This window comes from Lytechinus pictus, chromosome 3 (assembly GCF_037042905.1).
Source record: "Lytechinus pictus isolate F3 Inbred chromosome 3, Lp3.0, whole genome shotgun sequence".
In the NCBI taxonomy this organism is placed as follows: Eukaryota; Metazoa; Echinodermata; class Echinoidea; order Temnopleuroida; family Toxopneustidae; genus Lytechinus; species Lytechinus pictus.
Window position 1 is genome coordinate 40,282,794 of NC_087247.1, and position 21,283 is coordinate 40,304,076.

General features: G+C 35.1%; 1 protein-coding gene across 1 annotated transcript in view; it reads right to left on the reverse strand.

The window, feature by feature from the left end:
* Positions 1–7,112: 7,112 nt before the first annotated feature.
* The window catches only part of LOC129257250 (uncharacterized), a 30,195-nt gene continuing 16,024 nt past the window's right edge, over positions 7,113–21,283 (reverse strand). Inside the window, exons 2-4 of the mRNA XM_064097049.1 lie at positions 15,314–15,968; positions 14,499–14,637; positions 7,113–12,622 (exon numbers count right to left, since the gene is read on the reverse strand). Of these exons, the coding sequence (XP_063953119.1) occupies positions 12,563–12,622; positions 14,499–14,637; positions 15,314–15,903 (789 nt within the window). The 5' untranslated portion in view covers positions 15,904–15,968 and the 3' untranslated portion in view covers positions 7,113–12,562. The remainder of the gene's footprint in view (positions 12,623–14,498; positions 14,638–15,313; positions 15,969–21,283) is intronic.

Sequence of the window (21,283 nt, forward strand, 5' to 3'; positions counted from 1 at the left end):
CAGAGTTTATAATATATATATTTCTAATTCTACCAGTATACATAATATATCATACAAATACATGTAGTTGAACACCTCACTATGACCGAACAAATGAACAAGATTTATTTAACAGCATGGGAAATACATGAGGGTGACAGGCAATTACATCCTCATGACAGCAAAATTGCCCCTAAAAATTTGCAAAATGAAATGCGTTACAGCTATCATGTTTTCTAAAGTTGCTCCAATATCTGCCACAAACAATAATCAAGAACATTTAGAAAATTAATTTTCTGCATACAGCAGAATAATGAGATGCTTTTACAACATAATTGCTCATTGAGCAAAACAAAAATAGTCATTGAAAACGAAGGAAGTAGCCCTGAAATTCAGCTATCGCCCCAAAGTGGCAAAAATGGTCCATAAAATCTAACAATTACTTCATATTGTATATATTTGGTATCTCATTCATTCAAGAGACATAGTTAATGTCAAAGAATAAGTTATCAGGTGCTACATAAATAACGTCTACCCCAACAAGTGAATTTGAATAAACAGAGAAATAGCACTGAAAATTTCATCACACTCCAGATGTTATATGAGAGTTATGAATTCTAACAATTCAAAGTTTCTCTTATTTTTCACAGAACAGTTATGCGCAACCAAAATTGAAATTTTCTTTACATGTATTCATATTACAAATACAAAATTAATAAGGGGAAGTTCACCCTGAAGAAAAGTTTGTTGTAAAAATAGCATAAAAAATAACAAAAAAATATTGGTGATGGTTTGAGGAAAATCCGTTAAAGATTAAGTTAGTAGAATTTTAAGTTTTGGATTTGTGACGTCATAAACAAGCAGCCGCCCCATATGTTATGTAATATAAAATGCATGAATTTCATATTTTTAACGGTTCCTGATGACTTATTTTTGTTTTCTATTCGTGATCGGATGTCAAATAATTTGTCTATTGATATACAAAAGGTACAGTAAAAACCATTTTCAATTTTCTGAGAAAAATGACATTTCACTGATTTTTGTACCATTCGCTATGTAGGAATGCTGCTTGCATATGACGTCACAAATCAAATATTTAAAATTCTAACTTTTTAATTCTTTGATGGATTTTTCTCAAATCGTCGGCATTATTTTTTATTAATTTTTTTTCTGCAATTTCTGCAATTTTTTTTTTTTGTCAGGGTGAACTTCCCCTATAGTGAATGTATGGCATGATTTGTTTCCTCATTTTCATTTCACCAATATTTTATGTACATGTATTACCATTTTGTGAAAATAAGTGAAACTTTTGATATGTCCTAACTTCTTATTTCACATCCAAGCTTTATGGAAATATTCATTGTTAAGGCATATGTTAAAAAGATTGTTCAATATTCACTAGATTCACAAACTATTCGTGATTTTGGTTTGTTCAGTATTATTTGTTGAACTAACAAATAAGTGAAATTTAAAAAATGCAACAAGGTGTGAAACAGAAAAAGGATTCATAATTAGAAAAAAAATGATCAAGTTTACAAGAAGATAATAACATCTATTATGGACAACTTCTAAAATCTCCTCAAATCCTGGTAAACTATATTTTATTACATTTCAATCTGTTTTACACTCAATATTGAAGACCATTATGAGAAAGCAGGTGTATAGGGAAGAGATTACAGAATACAAAAAAAGTCATAAATGCTCAGAGCTGCATTTGAGTTGCAATATCACTTCCAAAGCTATATTTGAAAAAAAAAAAAAGATGCAATACACTCCATTGTCTACATCATTTCATATTTATCAATAATTTTCTTTTTTTAGAATTCTTACCCTGGATTGTTCCAAGAACCGGTTCGTAAAATTATGTATACCTTCATGGTAGAGTACGAGTGGTTCAACTTTTTCTTGATATTCACAAACTTACAGGATACTTACATCCAACAAGGAGTACTATCAATATTTGAATTTGATGACAACAATCAAAGACAAAAATAGAAATTTGTCTCGCTATATGCCAACTTCATATGATGCATCAAAAAATGTTGGAAAGATTATTATGATTATATAGCCTGAAAATAATTACATCACAACTATATGAGGAAGCCAAAACGTATTATTCTGGCTATTGACATTAAAATCATGGTATTTTCAAGAAACAAGTGGTATTTCTTGCGCAAAATCAGTAAAAAGTAATCAGAATGCTGTTAAGTGTGTAGTCTGTGATAATTGGATTCATTTTTCATGTTCTTGTTTAGGCCGGTCTGAACTTTTTCAATTCTAGTCAAGATTGGATTTGTTATAAAGGTGGTTTTTCTGAATTGCCTTTTGATATTCATTTTTAAGAAAACCGTGACGAAATAAATGGTAAGTTGCCTTCTAATAATCAGTCATCTTTTGATGAGACATACCTTAATTCTTTTCATAATAATCACAACGTCCCAAATAAGGATAAGCTAAAAGATCTACATAAAAAGAGTATGAAAATTATACATTTAAATGTAAGAAGTTTATTGCGTAATATAGATGAAATAAAGTTATTATTTAACTAATACCACATTGATATTGCCGCTTTTAACGAAACTTGGTTGGACGATACTATTATGAACAGTGAAATTCATATCGATCATTATAAAATTGTTGGTAAAGACAGAAATTGGCACGGAGGAGGCGTCGCCGTCTATATACGCAATAGCCTTGACTTTGAAGTATTGAACCATGATTCTTTGTGTAATTTGGAAGCCATTGTTATCCTTGTTCGTAATAAATTTTCCCATCCATTTGTTTTTGTTACTTGGTATCGCCCTCCTAATAGTTATTCTGAACTTTTTTGCCACTATGAATCACTTTTATCTTTCATCGATAGTTTTAATAACAGTACAATTATTATGGGCGATCTAAATCGCGATATTTTAAAGACCCCTTTACATAGTGATACCAAGAGATTGATGCAAATACATATTTATTCTCTTGACTATATAAATCGCACAACTGGCACTCGTATTACTGAACTTCATCGAGTTTGATAGACCTGATGGTTACCAACAGGACTGACCAAGTAAAGGTGTCTGGTGTCATTGATATAGGGTTGAGTGACCATGCAATGAATTATGTTGTCTAGGGATCATCTTACACTAACCATACTCCACGTACTATAACTTATAGAAAAATGAAAGGTTAGAAAGTCAAAAAGGGGCCTAAGCTTTCGATCCTAGCAGAATCTTCGTCTAAAAAAATGAAAGGTGTCGACATTGACAAATTATGTGAACTTGAAAAGCAACCATGGGAAAATGTATACTCAGCGAAGGATGTTGATGATGCTATTCAACTGTGGGAAAATTATTTGATGGAAGTTGTCAATTCTATTATGCCTGTTAAATCAAGCCAAGAAGAAAAATAAAAAAGAAGCTGTCTCCATGGATAACTTCAGACATTATAAATCTGATAAAAGAACATGATAAAGCTAAAAGAAAGGTATGGAAAAGCAAAACTAGTGATGTTACAAATTGTTATCGAAAATTAAGAAATAAAGTAACCTCAAAGATAAGGAAGGCAAAAAAACAATACTATGTTGATAAATTGTCCTCTGCAATGGGGAGATCTTCTGAGGTTTGGAAGGTTTTAAGATCTGTCCTGCCAATGTCACGTTCCAGCAGTATTGAATCTGGTGTAACTGATTCTTTAGACAAAGCTAATGAATTTAATACTTTTTTTCTTCAATTGGCACAGAACTAGCCTCTAGTTTTAATGATGTTCAACATTCTACAAACGATACTGTCAGCGATACCGTTAATGCTAACTTTACTTTTCAGATGGTTGCTGACGAGGACGTTCGGAAGGAAATATTAAAACTAAGAGACAACATTTCTGTCGGTTTAGATGAGATTTCATCCAAGATCTTGAAGATGTGTGCTCCCATTATTGTTCCATATCTTACCCACATAATAAACAGATCTTTTATCGAAAATAAATTTCCAAACCATTGGAAAAAGTCTAAAGTAATTCCTATTCATAAATCAGGTAACAGAAAATCTCCAAATAACTTCCGTCCTATATCAATTCTACCCACTGTATCGAAATTACTTGAAAGATTCGCTCAGCGGCAATTGATCTCATTTTTAGAAAGTAATAAACTCTTATCTGAAGTTCAGTTTGGGTTTAGGAGTAAACACTCCACCTTAACTTCTTTAGTTAGAATTACAGATCAGTGGATGCACGCTGCTGATCGGGGGAAATATACCGGGGCAGTGTTTATTGACTTAAAAAAAGCTTTCAATTGTGTTGACCCTTATTTACTTCTTAAAAAAATATGCAATATTGGTGTTTCTGATGAATGTTTGCCATGGTTTATTTGCATAACAGGTTTATTTCCACTTGTCTTGGTTCTACTCTTTCTAGTCCTTTATCTATTTCTCTCAGTGTCCCACAAGGTTCTATTCTGGGACTTTGCTATTTATTATTTTTATCAATGATATAACTTTATCTGTACATTTCTCTTCTGTTCAACTCTATGCGGACGCTACTGTCATTTATTTTTCTGATTTTAATGTTAAGTGTTGAAAATAAGCTAAATTATGATTTGTCGTTTATTTATAAATGGAGATGTAATAATAAGTTGACGTTAAATTTTGATAAAACTGTATCTTTACATATGTTAAGTAAATGTAATATTTTAAATGTAAATATCAATACCATTGCAATTCATCAGTCTACTAATGTTAAATATCTCGGATTTGTAATTGACAAACTGAAGTGGGATGTCCATATTGAAAACCTATGTAGAAAGGTCGGCAAGTTAGTCAAATATTTGGGTAGACTCCACTATTTTATTTATGAGACAAATCTAAATTTGATTTACAAAGCCATTACCTTGCCCCTTTTCGACTATGCGGATATTTTAATTGATTCCTCTAATAAAAAACTTACCAAACAATTGCAAACCCTCCAGAATCGTGCAAGCAGAATAATAATGAAAGTCAACCCATATGATCATATCTCTAATTTACAAATTCATTCAATTTTAAATTGGTCTTCTCTTGAATCTAGACGTAAGAAAAATCTTAACATATTTTTTTGTAAATCAGTCCATGACATGTTGTCTCCAATCATGTCCGATATGTTTCAACCATCTTCTCATCATTATTCACTTCGTAATTCTCATAACTTTGCTTTACCCAAACCCAAAACAGAATACTCTCGTCGCACTATCCAATACAGAGGTGCATCTCATTATAATACTCTTCCCCATCAGATGAAATTATTGGAAAATATCGATGCATTCAAAAAAGGCCTTGAAACATTTTTCCAGACTTCTTGTAATTTTTAGTTCAGATCCCTCATTCTTACTTTCTTACTTTGCTTGTATATAAATTGTAAATACGTTTTTTTCTTACTTTTTCAAATTTTGTCAACGTCTTTATCGTAAGTCAACTGAGTTTTTCTTTTCCTGTATTATATTTACATGTATATCTATGTTAGGGACCCCTCTGTAAAACAGCGTTGATATGTTATCAACGCTGAGTAGGGCAATCCCTCCGTCTTTTTAATGATAATTTCTTTGTAATTGTAAATATATCTATCGATGTTATAATTTTTAATTGACGGAAAATAAATACAATACAATACAATACAATACAATATAATACAATACAATACAATACAATACAATACAAGCCTCTGGCAGTCTCACTTGCATTACGCGATTCAATATAGCAGCAGTGCTGACTTTGAAAACGAATACTGAATAATTATTCATAAAAAATTACCATTCATAATGATAATAAATCACTATATTCATTTTAACCTTTCGTCCTTGTTACATGAACTAGATCCATAAACTTTCAAAGTTATGATGGCAAATGAACAATACCCCCAACATGACCAGTTCGTTGACCCTATATGACCTTTGACCTTCATCATGTGACCTGAAACTCAGGCAGGATGTTCAGTGATATACTCTTCTGTCAAATTCATAAACTAGATCTATAAATTTTTAAATACATGAAGAAATTTTAAAAACTTAACCTTGTTAAAGATTTCGATGTTGATTCCCCAAACATGGTCTAAGTCCATTGACCCCAAATGACCTTTGACCTTAATCATGTGACCTGAATCTCAGGCAGGATGTTCAGTAATACTTGATTACCCTTGTGATCAAGTTTCATGAACTAGATCCGTATACTTTCATATTTCAAAAACTTAACCGTGTTAAGATTTCATGTTGACGACGCCGCCGTCGGAAAAGCGCCCCTTATAGTCTTGCTCTGCTATGCAGGCGAGACAAAAAGAGAAAGAAAATGCATGTGAGTTTGGCCACATTCAAAATTAATGGTTGATCTTCATATTAGACGTTTCTTCTATCATGAGCTACATTGAAGAAAACAGTTGTTTACATACTCTTCATTTGCTATTCATATTCACTTTCAAGTGCTGTAATATAACTTTCATAAGATTTATGTTACGATTTGCAGCAAAATAATATCCGTTACAGAATATACTATACGTTATCAGCATGAGCAAAAGCAAGGTATCGAAAAATAGAAAATGAAAAAAAAATAACAGATTAGCAGTGCAAGCTTTCTACAATACAACAAAATATTACTGTAAGCATAAATCATACCACAAAAAAAATTAGAAATTAGAAATAAATACATATACTTTCTTACATATAAATTCTGCAGAATCCTAAATCCATCATAAAATCATACCATCTTAGTAATTGCACGAACCCCAACATCCCTTTTTATCGCTGATGTGGTTTACGGTACACCATGTGAAGTGTTATAGAAACAGTGGATAGAAGAAGAGAAGAAATGGATAGGCGAGAAAGTGGAGATTTGAGAGTAGAGTATTCTTTCTTGAAAGTAGTCCTGAAAAGGACTGTAAACCAGGAAAGATTGATGAGTTGAGAACAGCTTGAGTAGTAGAGCTAATGAGGAGATGCTGGCTTGAGTCGGCGAGTAGAGATGAAAGAAAGAATACTCTACTCTCAAATCTCCACTTTCTCGCCTATCCATTTCTTCTCTTCTTCTATCCACTGTTTCTATAACACTTCACATGGTGTACCGTAAACCACATCAGCGATTGTACATACCACCATGCAAACCTTCAAACAACATCCCTTTTTATGTTTTATTACAGTATAAAGTCATGGCCATATGCAGCTTCTTCTCTTTTTCTTGGGGGGGGGGGGGAGCAGGAACTGCTACAAAGTTTAAAATATATACCCAAGCAAGAACCAATGCAAGGAGCAGAATAACCATGCTGACCACTAATGCTTTTTCTTTTTAGTTGTTTCATTGTTAGGGTATGTGAAGAAAAATCATTTGCAGTGGACCTACTTCAATATCTTCTTAGAAAACATGAAAATAGCTTGAAAACTCTTTGTTAATTGATTTCACCTCTCCCACAGGAGTCTCCCCATATATACATCAATGCAGATAAAAGCTTTAGCTCACATGACAAGCATAAAAAAGGATTAAGACAAAAAAATATATTCTTTCTTAAAGAAGAGTTCTACAATAGCATGTAGTTTTATGGCAAAATCTCTTGCTTGTGCTTGAAGCAAAAATTCTTTCTTGTGCTTAAAGAAATAGCCAACAAGCAAAGTATTGAATTTCATGTATTTGATTCAATGCAAGCACATTATACTATTTGGCAAGATTACTAAATAAAATGAAGCTCTTTCTAATGAAATGTCCCATTGCTACTACTTACAGTCAAATGGTATGTAAATACATGAGGAAAATGAAATATGATTTGTTGTGTTAAGTTCTGCACATAAATTTCATCTTGTGTGGAGCGTTGTGGCCCAGTCTTCTGACTTTGAAACAGAGGGTTGTGGGTTCGAATCCCAGCCATGACGTAATTTCCTTCAGCAAGAAATTCATCCACATTGTGTTGCACTCAACCCAGGTGAGGTGAATGGGTACCCGGCAGGATTAATTCCTTGAATGGCAGCTCGAGCTAAAGCTGGGGTAATAATAATAATAATATCACGCTTCGGAATAGAATATTTGTAGATAGATAGCGCTATATAAATGCCTATAATTACAGTTATTATCTTACTGTTTGCATTTTGAAGATATTGATCAAGAGGATAGATCTTTGGTGACACAACATTTGCTCCGGGCTTAATTTCGTCGAAGATATAGGGTTAGGGTTGCACTAGGAATTTATTGTTAGATTTAGGGTAGGGTATAGAGTTAAACCCAGGGTTAAAGTTGGTCATGTGACTAATGTGTGAAATTTAGAGCGGAGCAATTGTTTCCAGAGCAATTATCATGGAACCAGATTTCCACACACACAAACGCACACAAATCCCTCTCATTAGATAATATTGCACTTAATAAAGGGCAAATATTTTAACATTCCAATTCTTCTATCAGTGGTAGTTAGAGTTCGATGAATGCTTTTAATACCTATCAACAGGTTCTATAACATATGAAATGATTACTTTGGTATAGATGACATCACTGCACAGGGGCTGGAGGTGGGGTCATAAATATGTCCATATAAAGGATTACCTTTATGGTGTAGAACAAAGCCAATCGCTGAAATTTCAGCTATCTTGGTTCTTTTTGTCACAAAAAGATACATGTTACAAAGCACCATCTAGAGCATTGTACTCCAGGAAATATATGAATTACAAGCAGAGTGTAGCAAGAAAGGGGGGGGGGGACTTTTCTTAAAGAACCAGACCGGACCTAAAAGTAGAACTGAAAAAGGAGAAATAATTATGCTTCATTATACAGCAATGTCAGTTTTCGGCATATTCATATTCAACATGACATCAGTCTTGAAGCCAGTGAAAAGCACAAGAAAGCCTATTTTTGAAACCTGATAACTGGAGCTATTCTCTGGTGCAAGATGGTGGGTGCTAGTAACAATTGTTTACTGCTCTGAAAGATCTGGCAGTTGAAGCGGACAGAGACGAAAATATCACTTTTAAGATTAGTGAGGTGGTGAAGTTGTTTATAGAGCACCTTGAGAAAGCAGGTACCAGTGTTGACGAAGAGGGGAAATCCAAATGGAATTCTTCAAAATCTGCACAAAATGATGCTGCATATATCGCCATCATTAAACAAGGAAGTGCACTTTAGATGATTTCTTATGCTATGAAGATTATATTGCAAAAGAAACAAGTGTAGAAATGATTGCTTCATATTTCTATGTTTCCCGACAGAATCTTGAAACTCTTGGTAATGAAAGTTCTCATTACAACCAAGATAAAGTTGTCAATACTAATGGTTTTCACCTTATTGAAATGTGCAAGAGTGTGGATGTAAAAATTTGTAATGGGAGATTCAGCTCAGATAGGGGTTTGGGATCATTTACTTGCTGGAAAAACAATGGTAATAGTGTAGTCGATTATGTTATTATATCTCCTATTCTTATGCCACTTGTTGAGATTCATGACTTTGATCCATGCCTATCTGATTTTCTTTGTTTGAAACTTTGGAGTGTCCTGATAATAATAATAATTGGCATTTATATAGCGCTTTATCAATCTACAACTGCTCAAATCGCTTCACAATTATTATTACCCGGTCACTGGATTCATAGCATTTCAAGCAGCCTGTTAGGCGCACACTTGCTAAACCACATTGATGGTTGTTTCCTACCAGTACCCAATTAGCACCTAGGTGAGAGTGGCAAAGTGTGGATTGACGCCTTGCCAAAGGACGCTAGGCCATGGTGGGATTCGAACACACGACCCTCTGATTACAAGGCGAGAGTCAGAACCGCTACACCACGGCGGGTGTACATGTGTACAGGTATACATGTAAATTCAGATCTAAGGTACTCAAAGGCCTTCTAGTAATGGTCATATCGGTCATAAAAATGACTATACCGATAGATCTGAAATCGTCGCCTTCCCACATAAGTGCCGTTAGCACAGACTGCGCGTCGCCTTTCCGCACAAAGGCCATTAGCGCGCACTGTTCACTGCACGCCAACGGCGGCTTTTCTGCGGGAAGGCGACAGTATGTACTTCCTATGCAGCTGACACCATTGTTATGTCTGAAAATTATTTACAACAAGAGTGTCACTGGGGCGAGCACATAATACACCCATCTGTAACATGGAAAATGGAGTTATTGGTCAAGCAAGAAAAGTGGAAGGTGGCAACTTGATCTCAGACCTTATGACCTCAAAATCAATAGGCTTCCTGGGATCCATGTTAGCATCATACACACCAAATTATATGAGCCTAGGTTAAGTTAAACTGAAGTTATTGCGTTTAAAAGGACTTCAGAAGGGTAAGATGAAAACATGTCACTGTGACCTTGACCTTTTGACCTCAAAATCGAAAGGCTTCCTGGGTTTCATTCTAGTATCATACACACCAAATTATATGAGCCTAGGTTAAGTTAAACTAAAGTTATCGCGTTTACAAAGAAAAATTAACTGACAGACGGACACCGAGTGTGATACCATAATATGGATGTATAATAAAAAGCTTTAGATGCTTTGGAGAAACATTGTGATCTCTGGGATCTAACTGCATCAACACTTCCAAAACAAAGGTAGTGATATACTCTCGAAGTAAAGAAAGGAAGATGCTAAAGTTCTCCTTTGGTAATAGTCAAAACTTGAAATCGTAGATGATTATACTTATCTCGGTGTGACAATGAATTATAATGGTCATTTTGAAAAAGCAATTTCAAAACAGGTATGTCAGGCAAGGGAGAGCTGTGTTATGTCTAGTGGGAAAAATTAAACGTCTGCAATTACCTTTTGACATTGCCTGTGAGCTGTTTGACAAGTTAGTACTGCCTGTTCTGTTGTATGGGAGCGAAATTTGGGGTTTTGAAGATATTTCACAAATTTAAGTTTTTTATATAAATTTTTTAAAGAGTATTCTTAAGTTGAATAAGTCCACGGCTAACTGCATCATCTATGGGGAGTCGGGTAGATATAAATTGACAAGTACTGTTGGAATGAGAATGATAAATTTCTGGTGCAGACTTCTTGGTGGTAAGCAGACTAAGCTGTCTTGATTGTGTATACACTAATAAAAATAATGCACGAAAGTGAGGAGATACTTTTTCAATCTAAGTGGTTTATAAAGATTAAAGAATTATTAGATATGAGTGGACATGGCAATGCTTGGTTTGAGCAAGAATACAGGAATGTTAATTGGTTGAAGTCTGCACTTGAATTAAATCTAAAAGATATTGACAGGAAGAACTGGCATGATGAGGTTCAAGGCAACAGCCAATGCGTAAATTACAGAATCTTTAAGGAAAGTCTTGAGTTAGAACCCAACTTAACTCAACTAAATGACAATGAAAGAATTCCTCCGAGTAAATTTAGATGTAGTAACCGATTTGAATTGAATATGTTGGGAGATGAATTTCATTTTATTTTTCAATGCCCTTTTTTCTCAGATGACAGGATTAAGTATATTCTGTCTTGTTTTAGAATTCGCCCAAATACGCAAAAGAGGTCCATGCTATTCAATACCAAAGACCCAAAAGTGTTGTCAAAAACTTGCCAAGTTTGTAAAAATAATACTTACTGAATTTAGAAAGTAGATGTTAAAGGCCTACATCTAAGGTATACTGTATTATGCAAACCTGCATGTCATGCACATGCACGTTAACTGCCATATATTTCAATGTTTTCTCTTATGCCATCTTTTTGTTCTCAATGTATTATACATGTTAAATATCTGTGTATTTCTCATACCCTGAAAGGGGTCAACAGAAATTTGCAAATAAAGTTAGAAAGTTCAAAGTTCAAGGGCCAAATACTCTGCTGATAAGCGGTGAAAATGCATTAAAGCTTGCATTGCTGTTTTTAGTAGTTTATTCGCATATGATTTGTCATTTTCACTTTGGATCCAGCCTGGGTCTTCATTATTACTGTTAAATAACAACCTCAATACAACAATTAAGTAAATGACTTGACCGCATCTATAGTAGGCCTACACATGGATTTAACTTATCAACAACATACTGTGCAAGTGGCCATGCTAATGTCACTGAGCACATTCATCATATTTCAGTGAGTACATAAACCATTATCGTTATACAACTTAAGTCCCCCAGGAGGATGCTTTTGCCCGACAGGAATCTCACAAGATCAATTCCCTGGAGCACTGTTATCTCAAAAGAGGGCACATTTTTTCTCAAAAGAGGGCAAGTTCCCCAAGAGGACAGTTTACACAAATAACATCTCCATTCAGGAATACAAGCAATTCCAGGAGCTGTCTTAGAACAGCATAACAGAGAGATTTTGTGCATGTCTCTGGTCATTTGCGAGGTCTGAGGCAGCTCTCTCTCTCTCAGTACTGATTAATTAAAGTGCATGACAATACATGGCACAAAAATACATTTATATTATTTATTGCAGGAGTTTCCTTCATTCAAGTGTTTCTTCTGCAATGATAAGTTCAAATTTAGCCACATTCATGCTTTTTGTCAGTTCAAGGATCTTCAAGCAAATGATGATTAACAGTGTATTGCATGATGGGTAAGACACAGAACAATACATCAATACAAAGTGTGAATCAAACTTGTACAACCAATTCAACTTTGAGCTAGACACCAACATGACAATTTCATATGCATGCCATGGCTCATACATCAGCGGCAGGGTAGTTGAATCTCAGCTGTGGAACTTCTGCTTGACTTGCTGGCTGCGGTATGGAAATGAAAAAGAAATAAAGAAAATTACCCCAAACTCCCATATTGCATCATTGCAAAATTATTCAATATGCCGTTTGTACATTATTTATTCAGAGAAAACTCTTCAGCCCTAAACTATTGTTGCTGAACAACCAGTAAGTTGTAATACACAGGCAATGTGTGACATCGACAAATTGGACAAGTGTTTTTTTATCTGGCAACAAAGAAAATAGTAATGTATTTGAGGTGACCACATGTAGCATACTGACAGAAAAATGAATTCCTATTTTGCAACTGTCGTTGTAAGCCCTGCTTTACTGCAATATTGTAATATTGCAGTATTCTATCCTCGGTTCTATCTAAAAAGCATAAAAAGAAGGAAGCAAACATCAAATTTATTGCCCCCTGTTCATACATGCCACTGAAAAGCACACTGCAATATTTGTAGTTTTTTGTATATGGTGGTATGAATATAACTTCCTGTTATATTCTCTCAGTCATTCACCTTAACTTGTTTACACACTCCTCCAATGTCATCTAAGAATTCCATCCCCCCATTACCATTTAACTCCTAAACCCTAAGCATCAAAGTCCAACCCTCAGTGACATCGGCTAACTTCAAGGAACAAAGGTTCTAAGAACTATGACTCATACTACCAGCCCCAGTTACTTGCACTGAGCATCACCTAGCCTCTTGACATCTGAGCCGAATTTCACCGACTTTCTTTTGTTTTTTATTGTTTTTACCAATATTCTGACCAAAAACTGGTCGGTGAAAATCATCCAATGAGAGCGCGGGCTGCTATGACATCATATTGAATATTCATGAGCTCCTCTTGAATGGCAACCCGTGGATTCTTGGCGAGGAGTGACGACGAAATATAGAAGAGCATTGAATATGCCTTTAAAATGCCGAATATTGACCGATTTAAGGATTGCAAGTCGATGAAATTAAAACTGCACTGAAAGGACGAGATGTTTATGTAAATCTACCCTCAGCAAATGGAAAAAATTTATTCTTTCATGCGATTCCACTATGCATCGATTATTGATCTCCACGGGGCAGTGAGGGAATGCTGGAGTCGAGTTGTTCAGTTGGTGCGTACCCTTCCCCTTGACTGGAGTCTGACCAGGCCGATATCTCCCGGGAAGTTTCGGGGTGGTGATGGGTCTGTTACGGCTAGTACGGTACTAGTAGTAGTAGTACTGGTTATATCCCCTTTAGTGTCCCGCAATTAAATGAATCCCCTGCAGAATAGTGGACTACTAGTATTCCGATCTTGGACGAAACAGCTTTGACATTTCATTGGTTTACTAGGTGACCGGTAATATTCATGACTCATGTATATTCATTAGGAAGATGTTCCTCATGAATATATAATTCAGCTCAGATGTCAAGAGGTCCTGGCTCGCTTCGCTCAGGAAGCTTGAACAGCCACCATGGCCTCGACAAGAGGCTAAGCATCACCACACCCCTTATACCAGAGAGAGTTTGATAGACAGTTACCTGTAGACCAATCAGAGCAAGTTTAGATCACTCACACCTTAAATTGTTACATCCCCAAAACTAATGATATAATTAAGACTTCTTGATTATTAGAGAGACTCTCATACACTTACATTGATTAGACACAGATAGACTATGTACCCAGAGACGGACATCCGCAGACTGATATCAACTATATTTTACTTCTGAATATTTGTTTCCAGCTGTATTTTGATACTTCATTCATATCTGTTTGATATATTGTAACTTTGAATAAATATTTCATGATCTAGCTGAACTGTTTTGCTTTCTCCAGAGTTTCTTCTTCATTCACGCTTCCTGACCAAAATATTATACATATCCCGACTACACAACAGTATATAAACTCTGTACAACATTACCTTTGGAGGGGCTTGAGTGGCATTTGTTTGCTGACTTGTCTGTGTTCTTGGGTCAGTTAATAATTCTGTTTCCCAGTCCTCTCCCTCTGCAGGATCAAAGCTATACATTGGCATCAGCTGATGTCGTAGCTTGTCTAGTCTACATTAGAACAAAACAATTCAATTTCAAAATGATCACTTCCATAGAGTAACATGTAGGAAATAGAAAACTAATTTAATTACAATACCACACTTCTACATCCCAGACTCCTCAAGAAAAGAATATTTCTTGAAAGGCCTTAATTTGTTCAATGAATTATTCTTTGTTGTCTTAAAAAAGAATAACATTCTAAGAGAGTTGTAAAAGTTCTCTTACTACAGAAAGCTGATATTTGAAAGCCAGAAGAAAAATGGGGAGGGGGATGTGATCAAATATCATGAAATAATCCTGACATCATAACCATTTGTTCCAACACACAAATAAGTCAAATATGACTTTATTGTCTTTATGTGAGTTTAAAAATTTCTTCTTTTTTTTTTACATTTAACAACATGTATGTAATATATAAATAATTAGTTTCCCACTCTCAAGACAAATGTTTTAAGAGAAAATATAATATTTTGAAAATAGAATATCATTAGGCCTATGTTTGTCAACAAAAATATGTCACAATCAAATCCATTTTTTTTGTGTGTGTGTGCGTGATTTACGTGTAAATGGTAACATAGTAACTACCATTACAAATGACGTAATTAGGGCTATTTAACATAGCTACCAAAATAGTTGGGTTCCTTCTAACAGGAACCCAGACATATCTTAATACATTTACATGTACCTTAATTTCTTGCGGCAGTACTTCCCAAAGAGAATGAAAAATGAGATAAGCAGTCCAACGCACACTGGAACAGTTAAGAATACAGCAATGCTGACATGTTCATGGTCATGGTCAGAGCCACTTGGTTTCTTCACTACTGTCACTAATGCTTCCACAGTAGATACTGCCATTGTAGATACCGGTTTGGGTAGGGTAGATGGTGTGGCAATGGATGCAGCTGTTGAAGATGCTTGAGCAGGAAGGGATGTTGTCATCCTGTCTGTATCAAATGATTGTTCTTGTGTGACAGGAGGGGATGTCAGCATCTGGCTCGTATTACCAGTTATGGCCATCATAATGTCAGACATGGCAGTTTTGTTAATGGGAATTTCTGTGCGCAGGAACTCAGCTGGATTGATATCTGGAGGTGGACTCATTTCTGGTCCTGATGCATTGAATGGAGGCCATGTATTTTTCAGTCTTGGTGGTAAGCTAACATGAGGCAACACATCTGGAAGGGTCTCCACGATCGAGTCTATGATTTCTGTCTCATTTCTGTCAGCTCTCGCTACGGTTCCAAACACACAGATACTGAGCAGAATCAATTCCATGGTGAAGTCATCTCATCTATGTCATTTCATTATCAAGAACTCACAGTCCTGATGAACATGGAACACTATTAAAAAGACAAAAGAAAACAAGTATAACCTACATGTACGATTCTTCCTCTATTAATTATCTCACCCAAATTTGTAACCGGTGCTCATCCATGAACTGGGAAATCAAATTTGAACTTTTATCAATGTACATGTAAACTTCATGTATTTCAGCTTTTGGGCTGTCATATGTTTGTTTTAATAAATACCATTTTGCTAAGTTTTGGTCCTTCGGTATTCTGCATGATTATTCCTCAATGGTGTCTTTCAAATAACAAAGCTAACAAGAAATCACTCAAGGGTCAGCTCTTCACATCACCCGAACAGCTAGCTATCACTTTATATATCAGGTCCAACGTAGGCCCTGGCCAGGCAAATAGAATTAAGGCAATCTCGAGCTCAGCTGGGGTTGAACTGAGCTACAAACTAGGCTACTGTCACTGCACTTCCACAAAAGTGCACTACAGAATGTACCTGGGTGAAAGTATAAAAAGGATATATAATAATCTAATAATTTAACAACTTTCTCATCCTCAGAGTCCCGACTCCAAGATGGTGGACAGTGCATCAGAACATTGCATGTGCATGCATGCTTTATAGCCCTTGCCACACCCGCTTGTATATTTTGCAGAAGTGATTTATGTTACCTTTGTTCTTTGAAAGACACCAGAGGAAAATTTGTCTGGCTAGCTTCAGACATCCATACAAAATTTACCCAAAATTGAAACGAAAGTCACCCAACTTTTATAACAAGTCATTGTAGCAGGGTAAAAAATTTGACAGGGTTTAGAGTCAATTACATCTTTCTGTTTGTCAGAGATGAAAATAATTCCAAAATAAAATAGACATTACGAATGCACCAGTCAATCACTTTTGTGTTACCATTTTCAGTTCATCATTAACTGAAGATGGTAACACATGTATGCTCAAGCCGCAATAACAACAAACAATCTATGAACCTGACATCTGCTCTATGGATAAAAATTTTTGGATTTTACATATTTCACAAAGCTGATAAGCTGATTATAATCTTCGTTAGTAACTTTACATTATTGTGCTCTCTTGAATAAATTTATGCAATACTGCCCTCAATATATTGCTATTAATAATACAACAGTGTTGTATTATTAATAGCAATAAATTGAGGGCAGTATTGCATAAATTTATTTTACAGGCGTTAAAGAAAATTACAATGTTTCAACTTATCCCGCGTTCCAACTAACCCTGATCTCCCCTATGCGCCATTGTCAACTTTACGCATGCTCTGACATCTTACATGCTCAGTGAAAGTTACATTAAAGTTTACAAGAGAAGAGAAGAATTTTCAGAATATATATTTATTGTAACTCTGAAAATACTAGATTCTCTTATCAAAATTCTAAATATACGGTCCAGGGCCCTGCTGCATATTATGGTAACTTTGCCATCCAATGGTATGGTAAAGTGCCCAAAGTCTGTGCATATATGTATTTACCCCGGTGGTGGCACTACCTATTCGAAGGCGTAAGGCATGATCATTCCCTAAGTAGAAAAATGCCCCCCCCCCCCTCTGATAGACTCAGTCCTTTTCCTGTATGCCCATAGATAATAAACAATGCATACCCTCCTGTATGGTTGATATGCCTTCAACTTCATAATGAAACCATGGTGACCTTGTCTGCTATGCTTGAGCAATTCTTCAACATGAAAACTTACTGAACTTTATTTCAGTTCTATCTTGTCTAAATTTAAACAGATTTAATGTTTGCACCTTTTGTGCAGAGACTAATGCTAACAATAGGGTCAATCCATATCAAATCAACAAATTTTCAGACAATTTGTAGCCCTACCCCCTCCAACCAAATGTTCCCCCAAGTGTCTGACGGAAAATTCCGAAATATTTTGCCCCAAGGTCAAATGGTTGCTTAGATACAGCCTCCCTGAGCAACCAATGCGTGGTCAAACAACTGACTTTTTTTTTAATTGCTATTTTTGATTGACTGCTGCAGCAAAGTTTGATTAGTTACAGTGATCATTTGAACTAAATTGGAAGAACTTTATGGTCTAACAAACCGTTATGGCACATGAGGTCACCGAAAAAGGTGTTAAGCATCCAATTCATCGTTTTGGGTACATGTTTGAAGGCTTATAAATTTAACAAGAGTGTCACTAAGGCGAGCACATGATACGTTAAATTAAGTTAAATTAAAGCATTTATCGCATTTACAAGGACTTCAGAAGGGTAAGATGAAAACATGTCACTGTGATCTTTATCTTTGACCTTTTGACCTCCAAATCGATACGCTTTCTGCGATCCATGCTAGTATCATACACACCAAATTATATGAGCCTAGGTTAAGTTAAATTACAGTGATCGCGTTTACAAGGACTTCAGAAGGGGAAGATGAAAACATGTCACTGTGATCTTGACCTTTGACCTCAAAATCAAATAGGCTTCCTAGGATCCATGCTCGTATCATACACAGCAAATAATAAACTGAAGTTATCACGTCTATAAGGACTGCAGAAGGATAAAATGAAAACATGTCACTGTGACCTTGATCTTTGACGTTTTGACTTCAAAATCAATAGGCTTCCTAGGATCCATGCTAGTATCAAACACACCAAATTATATGAGCCTACATGTAGGTTAAGTTAAACTGAAGTTATCGCGTTTACAAGGAAAAGTTAACGGACGGACAAGACAGACGGACAGACAGACGGACGGACAATGAGCGTGGTACCATAATACGTCCCGTCTAGACGGGCGTATAATCATTTAGTTACGAACCCAATATTATAGACTACAACATGCTTAACAGAATCACAAAATATTGGCCCGACTGTGCTCATCATTTTCCTGTAGGGGGCCCTCAAAATTTGATCTTTTTCAAAATATGCCAAGTTTAAGGTCATGGATCACCCCTCGTTCCATCAAGAAATGACACCAATTTCTGTGCTTTGGTAGACATTTACCCATATTTTCAAGGGTTACCTAAGAAATTTTGCTACCCAAATGTTAAGCGGCTTTTTTATGCATTAAAAAATGGTCGTAAACACCCTTAACTGATGTAAAATGACACATACAAGCTTATCAACACATTTCAAATTGTGATTTCTCAAAGATGAAGAGTCAAGACACAATGTCTTCTGTGATGATATTCTGTAATTAGTACTGAATATTACATCACAAGTAGTTTGCATTGAGGGTAATGACCTTGAAAATACAGCTGAAATTCGCAGAAAAACAATGTATTTTAGTAATTTTTCCAAAATCATGCAGTGTTAAAGTATGTTTACATTGACTTTCAATGGTGTGTTATTTCAATACCTAAGGTAACTTTAAGCTAATAATTGGATATTGTGTTCCAATTTGTGATCTACTTTTAAGCAATAAGTCACAACCATATCACTTGACCTTGAAATTATTCAATTAACAGCTTTAAATGTCTCATAAGTTGAATATTCACAACACACGTAAACTTCGTAACACATTTCAAAACAGACTTTGTCAGAGAGAGAATGCCTGATCATATTGATTTTTGCAGTATTAGTAGTCTTTAATGAGCACTTTAGGGATCTGTGATTACTAATAGATTGTCCTCGTGAAAATAACCTTGGAAGTTGGAAATAAAGCTGAAAATCATGACAAATCAATAAATGTTCCTTATTGAGCGTTTACATCCACTTTCAATAATGTGTTCAAAATGGATTTCGACTTTATGCTGATTTATGCAAATTATGTTCCACTTTCACTTTAAGTTACAAATAATGAATCAAAAGGTGTCCATATCATTTGACCTTCACATTATTCTAAAAATTACTGGAAATAGCCTAAAATTCACATACTACCATTTACAATTAGGGTTATCAGAATTATGACTTGTGATATTTGATAAATTGGTGAATAGGAAGTTTGTAACGAGTACTTGGAGAATCTAAGATAACTGAATTTGTAGACAATGACCTTGAAAAAAGATCACATTTTGCCTGATTTCAGATGAAGGCCTATTGGTACTGTACATGTACATGTATGTTCAAGGTCAAGGTCAAATAAATCACATATAATCAAATCATATAATCGACCCCAAGTATTACAGACTGCCAGTAATGCAAATATCAACAAAGTCATGATCAGACATTCTGTCTGTGTGAATTACTAAGGCCATAAATCTCTCATTTTTTAGGCACTTCCATTTACTTTCAAAATATTGTCAAGGTCAAATGATATCGATATGATTTTTTTTTTAGCTTAATGTAGAAGAAAAATGGAACATAATCTGTGATTTTCAGCTTCAAGTTGCAATCATGACATGACATGACTGTAAACACTCTTATTATTTAGAATGTAGGAACATTGACCAATTTATTGATTTGTCATGATTTTCAGCTGTATTTTTAAGGTCATTTTCATGAAGACAATCTATTAATAATCATAGATCCTTAAAGTGCTCATTAAAGACACCTAATACTGCAGATATCAATATGATCAGGCATTCTCTCTCTGACAAAATTTGTTTTGAAATGTGTTATGAAGTTTACGTTTGTTGTGAATATTCAACTTATGAGACATTTAAAGCTGTTTATTGAATAATTTCAAGGTCAAGTAATATGGTTATGACTTATTATTGCTTAAAAGTAGATCACAAATTGGAACACAATTTCCAACTAGAGTTTTAATTCGTCATGAGGACGAATTAGGTGATCTGTCTCTGATTTTTATGATCACGAATACAATCACCATGTTTATTAAGATCAACATGATCATCATGACGAAATTGAAAACTGAACTTTTCTTACAAAAAGAACGTGTTGAATAGTCTTGAAAAGGAGGGAAATGAGAAAGTTGTGTGAACAAGTGTAGGTCATACATATATGGTACATGTTATATTAAAAGGGATTTTAATCTCTTTTATTTCATATGGTCATAATAGCCATTTGTGAAATGTTGGAAAGAAAAAAAAAAAAAAATTATCATGTTCACCCTTGGGCTCGAACCGTGGACCCTTGAGATGCAAGTCTGATGCCTTACCAATTGAGCTACACTATTTCCATAGACTTTACACATAATCAAATTAAGGGGATCTCTAATCCAATTTTGCAAGTGAAATACAGGCATGATCCCGGCATCTGATCAGAAAATGGAGACCACATTTGCAATAGGTTAGGATCTCAGCTATAACATACTTAAAGATCAGAGAAAACCGACAAGAATTAAGGGAGATATGGCTCGCAAAATCGAGGAATGTAGAATCCAGTTTGAGAAAGTCATTGCATGCAAAATGAGCAAAATTATATGCCTCTATAAATTGCCATGTTTTTTTATGATCGGATCCCTAAAATGAAAATATAGCCA